Genomic DNA, 16,510 nt, shown 5'->3' on the forward strand with positions numbered 1-16,510 from the left:
AGCCATTATGATTCCATGCAATTTCCATGGTAAAAAAAGAAAAAGTCATCACTGACTATCAAGTTGAGACAGAAACACCCAAATAATGTCAGTATGAGTTAAATGCCAACCTTTTTTAACTTTTATTAATTTCATTATTATGACTCACTGATAACTTAGGAAGCAGTACTATTTTAAAGGTCTTTTAAAGCTAATAGGAAAGTATCAGGAATTCTTACCAAGGGAAAAAAGGGAGAAAGAAAAACCTACAGATTAAAAGAGACTTAGAAACATCAACCAAATATAATGTGTTTGGATCCAGATTCAGATAAACCAACTGTTGGGGAAGGGAGGGACAAACTGTGAATGAATATTAGAAAAAACTGAATACAACCTAATCCTTTGCAATATTAAGGTATTACTATTTGTTTGTTGTTAGGTGTGACAAGGATATTGTGGTTCAAAAAGAGAGTTATCTTTTAGAGCTATATACTAAGGTATTTATGGATGAAACGATATTCCAGGCTTTCTGTCAGAATAATGGGGTGGTTAGTGAGGTAGTGAGGCGTACAGGAGAAACAAGATTGGTTGTGTGGCAATGGTTATTAAAGCTGGGTTTTGGGTACTTTTAGTTTAATTTTATTTTTCTACTTTTATACATGCCTGAAATTTTCCAAAATAAAAAGGTAAAAGAAAAAAGAGAGAGAGAGAGAAAGCATTAGGTGCTCCAGCTAACTTTATGGCTAGTCGTAGCTGTCCCCCACTGCCTTCTGGCTTTGAATAGCTTCCTACTATCCACAAATGGGTTGTAACATACCATCCCACTCCTCTCTGAGGTTTGTGGCCTTACAGACAACATCCTATGCCCACATCTACCCTGCACAGGAAACCCAGCCCTGCCATCCTTATCCTACCTAAGACAGAGACCATACTGACCCCCATCACAGCCGAAGATTACATCAATAAGCCGGCTAACAAGAGCTCTGAGAACCACACTCTCTCTGTGAGACAGCCTGGAGCTAAGACCACATTCCAATTTTTTGACCTGGTCAATTCATCTCAAGGAACATAAAATGGAAACAGAATATCAAGACAGGCAGTGATCACTCAGTATTTTGGTAAAGCTAAAATCCAGCACCACTCCACCCAGAACTGTCCTCCCACAGATACCAGGATACCTCATACAGTTCTCCGCCAAAAAGGCCTTCCCTCACCACTCTGGATGTAATAGTGTCCCATCCCACTCTCTGGCTCCTTACTCTTCTTTATTTCATTTTGTAGCAATTATAGCTGCCAGAGAAGGTATTATATGTTTGTTTATTTATCACATGCCTTTTCTAGAATGTAACCTCCATAAGGGCAGGGATTTTGCTTTGTTGCCTTTGTGTGCTCAGGTTCTAAACAGTGACTGGAACATAAAACGAGATCAAATACATATTTGCTGAAGGCTCAGGATCCCAGGAAAAGTATAAGTATCAAAGAGGGTTGAGAACAAAAAGGTTGATACTATTAACATAAACTAAGAACATGCACTTTTTGTTGCCACCCACACCCCCAGACCCACCTTATGTAGTAGACTGATGACGTCATGGCACTATTTTTAGCCACTATCACAGCTGAAAAATCAGTGACTACAGGATCACATGAATAATTGATCACAGAATAATGAATAATAATGAATAATGTCACAGTTTGCGCCAGGAAAACCTAATGGGACCACAGTACCTTCACATGTCCTCTACGGTAACATATACAAATTATCTCAGAACTAGGGTACAGCGCTAATTACACTAGGACTTTTAGAGGCCATATGTCCCTGTCACCTTTAAGTCAAAATCAGTGCCCTCCTCCTACTGCTTCCTTTCTTCCCTACTGCAACTCTACCAGACAGATCCCCACTGGCCTCCACCCAGAAGATGACAGTAACATCTAAAACACTGGCCACAGTGGTGGAAGGTTCAGAATGCCCAGTTCTGTCATATACCAGCTCTATGTCTTAGCTGCTATGTCATCTTAGGCAAGGTACTGTGCCTCAATTTCCACACTTGTAAAATAGGAGGCAACAACAGATAGGGTTGATGTGAGAATTAAGTGACTTATGATTAGGTAAACAGCTTAGACCACTAAGGGGCACACAGTAAACTATCTCAGCTGTCATGTTCGGTATTATTATTATCATTACATCTGAACCCACTCACACTCTTTCATTCTAATATAATTCTAGGTAGTACTCATCCTCAAGAACATGGGAAAAAGTTTGTCATTCTTTTAAAGCCTGAAAAAACTGACGAGAATGGATAGTGTGTCATATCAGTGTCAATCCTACTGTAAATCTCTGTTGAATGAATGAATATCAGTCATTAGGAGGGAAACGCAAGCTTTTAATAAAGATGAGTAAATATTATTCAATACCCTCAAAATCCATTGCTGAGCTTTGTTAAATAAAATCATCCACTCAATGCACTCAGCACAGCATTGGGCACGTGGAGAACATCCAGTGGAGGCAGCTATTATTATTACTGTTGTCATCATGAATCTCAAGGCAAAGTGGGATTTTAAAGACTTCCAGGCCCAAGTTGTCTCCCTCTCCAAACAGCCTAGAAAATCTACAGAAGTGAGAGTCAGCTCTAACATTGTCCTCTGTCCTTCAGCGTCTACATAAGCTTTTCTGCTTTTATCCTCTTGATATATTAAGGTTCTGCTTGAGACTTGATTTAAACGAAAGTACTCCACTGCTAAAAAAAAATTTAGGAAGCACTGATATATTCCAATCCACTATTTTACAGACGAAGAAACAGGGCCTTGGTCTAGAGGTCTAGCAACTTGTCCAAGTTTTCACCACAGTCAGCACATTGTAGAACTAGAAATCTGGGCTCACCAGACCTCATCCAGGGCTCTTTGCACCACTATGCACTACTTCATCCATGGATAAATGCATCAGAACTTTGATCAGAAGCAGCTTCTAAACCTAGATTTTCCCTGCTTGAAGTTGGACTTATTAATTTACTTTCCACAACTCACCATAATCTCTCTCTGTTCTTCCAGATTCTTCAAAAAATTAGAAAATTCACGTAAGGAAGCATCTGTTAAGAGAAAGGAATGATTATTTGGTGGCCAAAGCAGAGAAAAGCAAACCAAAACCTCATCTTTACATACCTATGCAGCGTTCATCATCCGTCTCCGCATCCCCAATAAACTCAAATTTAAAGTCTCTGAGTGAATGAGCAAACTTCCGCTGGGCTGCTGAAAGACCTAAAAAGACCAATTTAATGATTACTTGGGTCCTTGTTTTAAGTCAAGGCTTAGAAGAAATTTATTCCTTCTAAGGACAATACAGCTGTAGAGCTCTCCTCCACTCAGTCCACCGGGAGGCACAACCCAATTGCTTTGTCAAGGGGCCCATCATCTGCCACCGCCTGGCATCCTCCCTGGGTTGCTTCTGTCTTCTATTCTACACTCAGGCACAGAGCAGGTGCTGCAGAAACCTTTATTCCCTCCTCCACCCCGTTCCTCCTCAGATCTGACTGCTTCACGTCATTCCCTAAAGCACTTTCCTGTCTCCGCTCACTCAGGTCAGAACTTGCCCAATTCAAAAGTTCAGGCTACGATTAGGAACACACACACCTGACAGCATCTCCCAGGGCTTGATGAGACCCGGCTGGGTGCCAAAGTTTCAAATGTAAGGGTCTCAAAGCTCAAAGTCAGCCAACCAGATGCCTTTAACTGACTGTCAAACTCCAGCCAGAGAAACCCAGAAGATTCAAAGAGTTTTCAAAGAAAAACAGCAGCAGGGAGGTCACTAAAGGCCAAGCTTAAGTGGGAGAAAGAAGACATTCTGCAAAAGACCTATAGACCCATATCTTTTTTATCGGAGATTAACAGAAAATAGTGGAAAACCCTACTTCTAAAACAGGCTACCATTTATTTTATGGGCCACACACAATGCCAAGCGATATACCTTTTTTTTTTTTGGTCTCATTCAATACTTTTGAGAGAGTTATAAGATTATCTCCATTTTATAATGGAGTGCTAAAGCTCACAGGTGTTAAATAACCTGCACAAAGTTGCACAGCAACTACAACAACAAAGGCTTGATGCTACTCCAGAGCCATTTATCCAAAGCTTTGCCCTGACCAGAGTGCAATCCTGCCTCTGGTCTCAAGTACTTTCCTTTTTTTTATTTTGAGGAAGATTAGCCCTGAGCTAACATCTGCCGCCAATCCTCCTCTTTTCGCTGAGGAAGATTGGCCCTGAGCTAACATCTGTGCCCATCTTCCTCTGCTATATATGTGGGACCACTGCCACAGCATGGCCTGACAAGACGTGCATAGGTCCACACCCAGGATCTGAACCGGCAAACCCCGGGCCGCCAAAGCGGAACGTGGGAACTTTGCTGTGCCACAAGGCCGGCCCCCTCATGTACTTTCTAAGAAGCTGCTCACCAACTCCGGCACTCCTTACAGTTCTTGTCTCCGTACAATGAATACTGACAGATTGTGTTAAAGTACAATTTCATGTCAAACAAACTGAAAAGTTGAAATAAATAAAATGCAACCCATAACTGCTGATCGGAGTACTCATGCAAAAAATAAATATGGACAAGAAAGTGAAGCAAACAATATAAAAACTGAAGCCTGTTTTTAATAAAATGGCAAGATAGTAGGAGCAATTTTCTCTTTCTTTTAGTCATTATATTATAGCTAACAAGGAATGAAAGCAAAAGATTCTTATTTTTACATTAAAAAATATTACCTGATTTTTTTTTTTTTTTACCAGCTCTTTACCCCCAATCATTAACTACAATGGCTCCCCAGCCCCCTCCTGGACAAGCTGCTTTCTCTCACTTCTTAAACTTTCTAATAATGCTCACCAGCTCTTTCAGCTGCTGTCACAGTTTGGTATTATTTTTCAATTTTTTCTTAATAGACTATGCTTCTTAGAGTACTTTTCGGTTCACAGTAAATTGGTCAGAAAGTCAGAGATTTTCCATCTCCCTTCTGCCCCCACACATGCATAGCCTCCCCCATGATCAACATCCCACTGTCATGGTTTTTCAAACTTCATTCTTCCTCTAATTCATGTTTATCTTGCTGTTCTCAAGTTCTTTTTCTCTTTAAAAAAAAAAAAAAAAAAAAAAGATTGAAAGACCTAAATGTGAAAGGCTAAACCATAAAATTTTTAGAAGATGATATAGGATTGTAATTTCTTACCCCTGGATTATGGAAGAAAAGCACAAACCATAATGTAAAATGTGACGGATTGCAACCACGGTCACAATTCTCCATCCCTCCTTGTAGGCACTTCTCTTTTCAAGGTGACTTTGCAGGAACTCCAGCAGTAGGTAGAGTCCATTTTCCCTCCCCTTGAATCTGGGCTGGAAAGTGACACTGTGCTAATCCAGAGCACCCACCTCAAGAAACTGTGTATACCTCTGCCTGCCTCTCTCGGAAGCCTCAGGCCTCCCTGTGAACAAGCCCAGGTAGCCCACTGCTTGACGAAAGACTTGGGCCCAGTCCCCCTACTTACTGCCCCACTGGTCACAGAGCCAACACACAGAAGCAGAGCTTTCCTGTCCATGTGGGAGGTGGTCCAGACGAGACCACACTGAAATAAATAAATGGCTGCTGTTTAAGCCACTGGGTTTTGGGGTGATTTTTCCAAAGCAATAATTTAACCTAGCAAGATTAATAAAACTGTGTGAAAATTTTAAAGACATAAAAAGAATGCAGTGCATACCCTTATATATAAGGTATAAGTAATAGCTATAAATCAATGAGGTAAGACAGACACTCCAATAAAAAACTGAGCAAAACATTTGAAAAGGCCCTTCTCAAAAAAGAAATGAAGGAAATCCAAATGGTCTGTAATCACATGAAAAGGTGTTCAAACTCATTAGTGATACTAAAAGTGAAAATTAAAACCTCAAGACCCTCATGAGATTGGCAAAAACTAATAAGTCTGGCAACCTGAAGTGTTGGCGTAACTCTATATGTGAAGCAACAGAAATCCTCATATACTGCTCACAAGAGTAAAAGTTGGTATAAGTTTTTAAGTCCCTTGGCATCTTCTAAGCAATTTGATGATATCCTATAAACCAGAAATTGGCCTTCGAGGTAAATTTCCAAGATAAACTCTTGCACATGTACACTTGTAGACGTGTACTAGAAAATCCACAGCAGAAGTGATCACAACAAGAGCCAAACACTAGAAAAAACAAATAGCAATCAACAGTAGAACAAATAACTAAATTATAGTATATTCATACACCATAGAGTAAAAATGATAAATTCGTGTATCAAAGCACATGATTCACAATTTGGAGAGAAAGAAGCAAGTGACAGAAGAATACACACAGTATGGTTCTTTCAAACAAGTCCAAACAAGCTACACTAAATTATGTTTGGGATGTATATAGGCCACAAAATTAGAGAATAGCAAGTCAACCCTCATCTCAAAAGTCACATAACGTTTACCTGGGGGCAAGGGAGGGCAATGCAGTCAGAAAGCTCCAAGGGGATTAAAGGTATTTTAATTCATAACCCAGTGGTGAGTCTGTAGACATTTGCTTTACCATTCTTCCTTAAAATGTATGTTTGTTTCATATACTTCCGTATTTTTGCCATAGTTTCACAACTAAAAAATAAAATTTTTGAAACCATAAACAAGTAAAGCCTAACTATTTAGGACATTCCAAAGTAATTATGTTTCTATCATAATCCAGGTAAACATATAATTATCCTCTAAGATCTAGCTACACTGGCCTGCCCTTGGTTCACACATGCCAAACTCATTCCAGCCTGACACCCTTAAACTTGCTGCTTCCTCCACCTCCAACGCTCCCTCCCTACCCCCTCCTTTCCCTTGGCTCACTCCTCAATGCTGATGGCTCAGCTCGCAGTACCCTCCTCTTCTCACCATCCTCTCTAAAATAGTGTCACCCCTCTGCCCTAAATCCCCCTCTATACCATTGCTGCTTTGTATTTCTTCATAGCACTTATTACTGAAATTAACTTATTTAATGAGTAATATTTACTCGTGGTTATCTATTTTCTCACTCTAGCATATCGCCTCACTGAGGCAGTAATCAACTACATCCCTGAAACAGGGACCATAACAGGGTTTTTCTTTTTTAATTTATTTCATGCACCTATTTCTAAATATTAATAGTGTGTGGATTTACTATCATTTTTAATAACTTTACATTATTCCATTTTGCTAATGTTTGCTTTGCTAGTTCTGAATAGGGGCATGTAAAGTGGTCCCATTCACGTGTGTATATGTGTACGTTTGCATTTACTTATTCATATATAGTACATACGTTTATAAATACTGGTATAAATTATATTTTTCCCTTCTGGAGTTGTTTCCTTTGAGTATTTTATCCAAAATCACCAGGTCAAAGGGTCCTTTAAAGATCATGTTTCATATGGTCAGGGCAGGATGCTCTCTAAAAAATTAAAACGTAAATGCATCAGTTTGTCAACATTTCATAATTCCTAATTTTACTAGTTGGAAATGTTTACAATAGCAGATTAAATCTGGGTTAATTTACACAGCTAATATGATATTTTTCTCTCTATGTAAATAGCGTGCTTTCTGTCTTTCCTCTGCCCTAAGTACTATACTCACATCAATTCTTTAGTTAGAATATAATCATTTTTCCTTTCTACTAACTTCCTTCTGGTGTTATTAGAGTTTGTTATGCAAAATTTTTATTGTTTAAAAATCTGACTACACCAAACTCATTCCTTTTAATAATCACCTTTTCGTTATTTAGAACATTTTAAATTTACTTATTCTGCCATGTAGTTTATACTTTTATAGCTATCTGCCTTTCCAAACATAACATAAAATCATAAGACAGTTTACATTTAGTACAGTCCATTAAATAAGCACCAAGATACTTTGTGCAAAGAATGTTTTTTTTTTCCAATATCATTGCACATAACACTCAACCAGTCTTTATTTCACAAGTTGCAAAGGCTGGCAACATTCCTTCACTGGGGGAAGATGGTGAGAGGCCCACAGGATGGGACTTAGAAATATTATTTCATTTACTCCTTGTAATCAGCGTGCTGGGCAGGCGTTGGTGTTACCTTATTTTTACAAATGGCTTAAGTAGGTTCAAAGATGGACTAGCAACTCGATCAAAGTCACAGACCTCTTGAGACTGCTAGTCATAAGTCCTGGAAGCGAAGGACCAACTCCTTGGTCTCTCAAGCTTCCACCAATGTCCTTTCCATGTCATTCCGACTCTCAGCTTTAACTTTATTCCCAGGTCCCTTGCCCAGATCTCAACTACTATCTAACTGGCTCTAATGTAGAATTCTAACTAACTGGAAAATTCATATACGTGTGCCTCCCTCACCCCCCATCCTCTCCTGCCTACTAATTGCTGTGAATTAACACTACTCTCCTGAAACACCTTCAAGGCTGGCAGATATTGGTGGATAACGCCAAGCCTGAGTGTGCACAGAAAGCACAGCTACCTTAAAAGAAACAGTGTGACTTGCACTCTTTCAAATGAACTTGACACTTCAGAGTCTCCCAGACTGGAATTTCTAGGTCTTCGATCTGCAGACAAGTGGGAGAGAAAACACAGGCAATGTAACTCTTCCCTGGGCTAGGAGTAGTTTGAGATGTGGGGAGTTTAAGACGCAGAAGACCACGTGGAGAGATCCAAGCATGGTTTAACTCCAGGTTCGGAGTGCCTCCAGACACTGGCCGGCATCGCCAGTGCTCGCCCTTGATGACTTTACAAATGAGAAAATTATTTCTTACAGCACAGCCACGTGTTAACAGTTTTCAGTGACGACCATGAACTATGAGACACATACAGACACTTGGAGCGGGTGGATGGGAAACCTCTCTATTCAGTGTGCTCTACTCTGACCACGCTTCTAGGCAGCCCTCTGCGTACATTATAACCCCTTAAGTTACAAGCCTGACCCTGTAATAAGGTTGTAACTACCATCCTGCAACTTCCCACCCCATGAACCAAAGCACTAATGGGGACACTTGAGAAAATGCAGCAAGTTCTATAATTCTGGGCTTGAAAAGAAAAATGAAACAGAAAATAAATGCACCTGTCTCACTCATTAAATTTGAAATACAGGATTCTCCACAAACCCATATTGGATTCTAAAACCTTTTTTCAAATAGGCAACCTGCACCTAGAAGCTCACATTCCTCTGCATGTAGAGGCCCAAATAACCAGATTATCAAGTATGCAAAAGCTCTGCCAAGCGAAGCTCTGCCACCCCTTCTGCACATCAAAACACGTACCAAAATTCCTCAACGTTTTATTTAGAGAGGAACAGGGTACAGATTCTAAGAACTTAATATCTTTAATGCCAGACTCATGCCAACGATATAATGCTGATGTTAATCCAAGTACCCTGGAAGTGAAACAAAATTCCTCTAGGACTGTGGACAGCCTTCATATTTTCCTTCATATTTTCCAGATTTACAAAACTGGCAGCAGCACAATATAAAAGAACAGCATTATGGCCTCTCAGTAGGAGTCAAAAAAGAACGTAAATAACTCATTTTGCAGATTTAAAAGATAGTGCAAACATCTCACAAGCCCAAGTGCATTACTGGACTAGTCAAGGCTTGAAGGCCAAATCACAGGCTGTTCCAGGAGCTGCTCAAGGGCCAGCGCAGTCTCTGCAACTGTTCGGTGAAGGCATTCCTGGCCCTAACTACCCAATTCCAGCCCAATGGGAGTGTCTGTGCAGTGAGTTCTTCTTAATCATAAACACCTTCTAAAGTCACTGGAAGGACTTGAATTGACAAATTTATGGGATACAAAGGACAACAAAGTGACTCCACGAAGATGCATGCATCTCAAAATAGATGCATAAACCTGGACTGCAGGACACAAGACCCAATACTGTACATAACAGGCAACCAGATACTGTTTACCAAAATAACCAATTAACTACGAAGAACACTTAGGAAGGGAGTGACCTGGGCACTGCACAGAACCCCACAGGCAGGTCCACATGGGAGACCACCACCCAACCTCTGCAACACCTTATTCCAGACTTCAGCCGCACTGAACACATTCAGTAAATGCAGAGTCTACTCGGGCAGGGTTCTGTGAACAGAGACAGCACCTGCCACAACAGGTATCGGCTGAGAAGGGCATGCTGGTCGTCACCTGGCCTACTGGTTTTCAAACTGTCTTTGGCCAAAGATCCCTTCGATCAAAGGAAATCTTACTTAGAGTGAGAACAGAAAAAACAGCTAACACTTATGTATTACTTTCCTAAGGCTGCTGTAACTAATTACCACAAACTTAGTGGCTTAAAACACACAAATTTATTCTCTTCTATTTCTGGAGGTCAGAAGTCCAAAACGGCTCTCACACAGGTGCCTTCCTTCTGGAGGCTCTAGGGGAGAATTCATTTTCTTGTCTTTTCCACCTTCTAGAGAATGCCCAAATTCCTTGGCTCGTGGCCCCCCAAGTCACTAGTCGCATCACTCTGACCTCTGCTTCTGTCATCACATCTCCTTCTTTGACTCTTTTAAGGACCAGTGTGATTACAATGGACCCACCATGATGACCCAGGATAATCTCATCATCTCAAGGTCCTTAATCTCATCTGCAAAGTCCCTTTTGCCATGTAAAATAACACATTCACAGCTTCCGGGATTAAGAAGGGACATCTTTGGAGAGCCATTATTCTGCTTACCATACCTTATAATGTCAAGTACTCCCCTAACCACTCTACATTTATTGATTCATTTAAGTATCACAACCACTCTAAGAGGCAGCTTCTATTATTACACCCACTTTACAGAGGAGGAAACTGAGACACATGCAGGTTAAGCAACTTGCCCAAGATCATACAACGAGTAAGCAGTAGAACCAAGAGGTAATCCAAGCTGCTCAGGTAGAGGCAGCATGAAGGAGCCATCGCCCACAGACTGCTCCCTGCTGACACTGCACCCTGCAGAACCCAATCTGAAAATCACTGACAGAGTCTCTCACCTTCACTTTACAGTTGGGAAATGAAAGCACAACTTTGTACAACTAGCTCAATTTCATACACCTACTTCAAGGAGAGCTCCAACTAGAATCCAGCAATCTTAGTTTTCGTGAGGTGCAGAATGACAGTAACACGTGCACCTGTCAGTGAAGAACACATGGTCAAACAGTTGGAAAGCTGCAAAGGAGAAGGGCTACAAACGATGTGCGTATGTGTGTTTTGGGATAAGATGAAGTCCTTATGTATGAAAAAGAATATCCAGACCAACACGCTCCCAACCTCCACCTTCTCTAATTAGGCTTCATAGAAAACAAGAAGGACTGATGGGCCAACAAACACTGTAATGACAAGACTGCATGCTGCAAATCAGGATGGCTTGACATTTCCAGGGAAGTGCCTAAATCTGAGCATCAAAAACTGGTGGTCCTGTAGACTTATTTATTTGGCCATGCCTTTCATTAAGATTTGAATTTCAATCTCTCAAACCCTCTGGTTACCGTTGGTTCCACCGCTCTCTACTGTCTTCTACTCATCAGCCTCACATATTTAAAATATCTATCTGGCCCCTGGAGGCATTTGGATTTCAAGTCCTGGCCTAAATTAACTAACTTTAGCAGGGAACGTAACCTTAGAGACATTTAGAGACAATCTAGTCTAACCACCCTACTTTACAGATGAGAAATAAAAGGCACAGTAAACTAGAGGCAGTGTGGTTTATGAAAAGGAGAAGAGCTCTATAACGTTACAGATCTGGGTTCAAATACCATCTCTGCCAGATTCCAGGTATGTGGTTTCAGGCAAAACATATAGTAAGCATTTGATTTCACATCCAGAAACTGAAAATAACCAGAATGTCCCGTCTAACTAGCACGTGACCTCTCACTTTCCCTCCTCAAGCAAACTGCTTGACCCAGAGCCCTCGCTTACTACACGGGCAGGTTTTGTAGCACAGGACCCTACGCTGAGTTCATTAGGGCTGAATGAATAGGGATAGGCAGCTGACCCAAGAACCGCCCCCACAGGCCAGCCAGAGACACGGACACATGGAATATGTATGGACAGAGAGAAAGAGAGGAAGTAAATGCCTCAAAACGTTAAATGATCAATGAGTCTAAGAAAGGGTATATCAATGTTCATTATTCTATCCTTGCAACTTCCATAGCAAATTTTTAAAAATAATGTAGTACAAAAGAATAAAATGATCACAAGTTTATTTATCAAAATGAAAGAAACAAGCACACACACATTCCTGAATCAGTGAACCATTTTGTTCTCCTCCTTCATCCCATCTACCCTCATCTCATTGCTATACTTCCAGGAACCCAAGTGGCCAGAATTCCAGTGTTACTGTCTCAGTATTCCATTCCTTATTCTCTACATCCACATTCCACTTGTGTTGCTTATTCATCCAAATATTTGCCAGGCTGTGTTATAAGCACAGGGGATATAGCAACAAACAAATCACACAAATTGAGGTGAGAAGTGGGGACAGGCCAAGTTGGGAGGGAGTGTTTGAAAAAAGACAGATAACAAAACATAAGCAAATTACGTGGTATGCTGGGAGCTGGTAAGTACGATGGAGAAAAACAAAGAAAGGTTAGGAGGATGGAAATGCCTGGGGAGAGGTTGGGCAGATCCAAGCAGATCTCATAGAAAAGACGTCATTCAAGCAAAGACTTGAAGGATGAAAGGAGCACGTCCCACAAACAACTGTGGAGTAGCCTTTCCAGACAGAGGGAGCAGTTCCACACAGGGCTGATGCAGCACAGGAAAAGGCCAGAATGGCCAAAGCCAACTGAGGGAGGCACAGCGAGAGTAATAGGTAAGAAGGCCAAAGATAATGCAGGCCAGTTCAGGAAGGACTTGAGCTTTTATTATGAGTAAGATGGGGAGCTTCTGGAGAGTTGTGAGCAGAGGAGAGACATAAACTGACATTAAACAGCATCACTCTGGCTGCTGTGCTGAGAAGAGACTGAGGGTGGAAAAGAGTGGCAGCAGGAAGACAAGTTAGGGGGTTACTGCCCTGATCCAGGTGAGAGATGAAGAGCTTTCTTTAAAAAATTTCTGGAAATTGTACCAACAACTGGTGAGACTCAGGGGTTTCAGCCTAATGATCTGGTGGGTCTATGTGCAAAAACTTCCCCAAGGATAGCAATCACCTTTGAAGCTCCGTGTCTTCAATGCAAGATAGCCTGGTCTATAAGTGCTGTAGTAATTAGTAGTGTTCTTGCTCCCCTGTGCTATGGGTTCACTTGTGTCCCCTCCAAATCCATATGTTGGAGTCCGAACGCCCAGTATCTCAGAATGTGAATTTATTTGGAGAAAGGATCTTTACAGATATAATCAAGTTAAAGTGAGGTCATTAGGGTGGGCCCTAACCCAATACGACTGGTGTCGTTTTGAAAGGGGAAACTCGTACACAGAAACATGCATAAGGGAAAGACAAGGTAAAGAGACATAGGAATAAGATGTCCATCCACAAGCCAAGCAGAGAGGCCTGGAACAGATCCTTCCCTCACAGCCCTCAGAAGGAACCAATTCTGCTAACACCTTGATTTTGGACTTCTAACCTCCAGGGCTATAAGACAATAAATTCCCGTTGTTTAAGCCACCTAGCCTGTGGTTCTTTGTTATGACGGCCACAGCAAAATAATACATCATGATTCCTTTTTCTCCCCTCAGAAAAATAGGATAACCTTGGGTTTAAAAGCAATATACAGATATGAACACTATTTGCAAGTATTGTTTTTACAGTCAGGGATTTAAGCTCAACGATAAAACATAATATTATTCAAACATTTCGGTACCGAATATAGTAACTTGGCAAACAAAGTGGTTTCCAAAAGGTCCTAAGAAAGAGGAGACAGAAAGAAAACCAAAACCACATGCAGGGGATAATGTCAAGACAAGCTCCCTTGTTAACCATGGTGTATGCTTAAGGCCCAAAGTAAATATCAGTAGGGATTTAGATGTCAGGTGTTCATCTGGCTTAATGAATGTGAGCTTTTCCACTCTTCTGCCACTGGAGTATCACCATTTCATGGCACTAACGAGAAACTCAGTTGCCAACCAAAGCCAAGAGTTTCTGCATAACTCTCCCATTTCTCACTAAAGCTTCAATATTTATTTCCTTGAAGAAAAAAAATTTTTTTAAGTAAAACAAGATGTTTTTTAAGTAAAAACAAGCCCCACTCTAAGGAGGGGCTCCTCATTTGTGCCTCAAGTTAAACCAGGATCACAAGAGCTAAGAGAAATTCTCTGGAAATACTGCACATATATTATTACTTTTATAGATGCAAAAGAAATTTGACAATTTGCTATCCAAAGTTATTTGCATTCTCCCCTTCTTTGGGGGCAAGAAGAGACATGTGACAGTGAATGGTGTGTGAAAGTTCTTCATTTTTTTCTCCCCTACTAATATACGAAAGGGCTCATTTACCCATACACTTGCAAATACTGAATTTCATTATTTAAAATAGTAGTGGCCATCAGCTACTCAGGTAGCTAGTGTAACTACTGTCAACAGCAGTAGTCCCAACCTCTGAAAATTTGACATATTTTACAAACAAAGTAAGGTTAGTTGTCCTTTTGAAAAGCCTTACCATAAATCTCCTTGGCGTACAGTAGGATGCAGTGATTGAGAGCATGGGTTCTTGTGTCAAACAGACCAGGGCTCACACACTAGCATCACCAGTGACCAGGTGGGTGACCCTGGGCAGGCGACAACCCTTCCAAGGTTGTTTCTTCACTGACAACTTGGGGATAATATTGGATTTTATTTAACAAACTGTAGTAAAGGAAAATAATGAATCAAAGGTTACTAAGTTATCCTGTCTGGGTGACAGAGAACAGTGGAACCATTTGAAAAAAAATAAGGGAAGTCAAGAGAGGAAGCCAATTCAAGGTGAGGAAACAAATAAATGCATTTTAGATTTTTCAGAAAGTAGCAGATTAACAGAAATTCTGAATGCCGCTGCAGATGTAGGTCAAGGCCAGAGAGTTTAATTGTCAGTTATCTGCAGAAAGGTGATTAAAGTGAAATAAATAGCGATTTTTTAGAAGGAAAAGGTATAGCAAATCTAGAGCTGAAAACGAAGGAAACCACGAAGGAGACTCACAAATGGAGAAAGAGGGAAGAAGGAAAAAAAAAAAAAAACGGAAAAAAGGCAGCCAAAATGAGGCACAAGAAGTGCGCAGAACCAGAGAAGACACAAAATTGAGAATGCTCGAAAGTGCCAAATGTTTTGTAAGGCTGTCAGATTTGGCAAGAAGTAGCTCTCTGACAAATCATCCTGATCCCTCCCTTTCCCTTAACCCCTTCCATCCACTCTGCATCCACAACACCCTGTGGATCTGCTCACTTCTCTGTCCCCCCTGTGAACACATTTAACACTGTTCGACACAGCCACCATCAGCTCCTCACTGGCCACTCCACTCCACTCCTTCCCCTTCAGCCCAATTTCCACACAGCAGCAAAAGTTAACTGAAAATATAAATCGGACCTCCTCACCCCCCAGCTTAAATCTTCCCCACCATTCTGTTGTATTGAGGAGAAAACCCAAACTCCAAACCAAAGGTCTAAAACACCCTGTATGATCTGGTCTCTGCTTAGCTCTCCAGCCTCATTCACCCTCCAGTCTCACCCAACTCCACCTTCATCAGCCTCTCTTCTATCCGTGGGGTGGGTGGAAATGCCAGAGTTCTTCCCTTCCTTGGGTTCTTTGCACCTGCCCTGCCTTCTGCCTGAAACACTCTTCTCTCACCTCCTCCAAAACTCCAGCAAAACCTGCATTATAAACTCCCTGCACCTCTCCAAGCTCTGGTGGGCTCACCCCTCACTGCTTTAATAGCTGAGGCTCCACAGTTACAGACATGTGTCTACACAGTAGACACACACAACTGCAGTATATGCAATCCAGAGTTCCCAATTTCAACTGCTTTTCATTCCACATCAGCAGATAACTAAAAAGATCATGTTAAGATATACAAGAAATAATTGTCTATATATTGGTCAAAGATCCACATGTCCGTAAAGCATATTTTCCCAATAAATTTTTTATTATTATTAATCTAAATTTAATTACATGACTGATACCCCTTCCCCTGACCAAAACTATACACACAGACAAGCAAAGGAAAGGTAAGGACTTTTGTGAACTTTTTTGGCTCATTAATAAACTTCCAGGCTCCAGTTCAAAGGACACTTAGCAAGAGATCAGCCAACATCCTTTATTCACCAAGTTATTTCACAGAAAGTAAATTTATCACAGGGACAGTTAGCATAGAAGGAAAGAAAAAGCTGAATCAGAGATGGAAAGCTTCCAAAAGGAAATATTGGATTTCATTTTTCCACAAACTGATAAAACAAAGACATAATATAATTCTTGTAAATTTAAGCACCTAGAAACCCAAGGATCAAATCTGTAAGTTATGAACTTGACTAATAGACATCTTCATATCAAGCCTGAATTATACCTCAGCACTTGGCTATGACCTCATAATTCCTGGAAGGAGGTAATGGTTACATGGGAGTT

General features: G+C 40.9%; 1 protein-coding gene across 8 annotated transcripts in view; it reads right to left on the reverse strand.

Moving 5' to 3' along the window:
- ARHGAP10 (Rho GTPase activating protein 10) overlaps positions 1–16,510 on the reverse strand; it is a 288,119-nt gene that overhangs the window by 206,340 nt on the left and 65,269 nt on the right. For 7 of the 8 annotated variants that reach the window (XM_070611643.1, XM_070611639.1, XM_070611641.1 and 4 more), the window contains exons 2-3: positions 3,136–3,231; positions 3,001–3,062 (exon numbers count right to left, since the gene is read on the reverse strand). In XM_070611643.1, coding sequence (XP_070467744.1) covers positions 3,001–3,003 — 3 coding nt within the window. In that variant the 5' untranslated portion in view covers positions 3,004–3,062; positions 3,136–3,231. Of the gene's footprint in view, positions 1–3,000; positions 3,063–3,135; positions 3,232–6,452; positions 6,613–7,297; positions 7,427–16,510 lie in introns of all 8 variants that reach the window. The other variant, XM_070611642.1, reaches the window with a different exon arrangement.

Source organism: Equus przewalskii, chromosome 2, assembly GCF_037783145.1.
Source record: "Equus przewalskii isolate Varuska chromosome 2, EquPr2, whole genome shotgun sequence".
Classification (NCBI taxonomy): domain Eukaryota; kingdom Metazoa; phylum Chordata; class Mammalia; order Perissodactyla; family Equidae; genus Equus; species Equus przewalskii.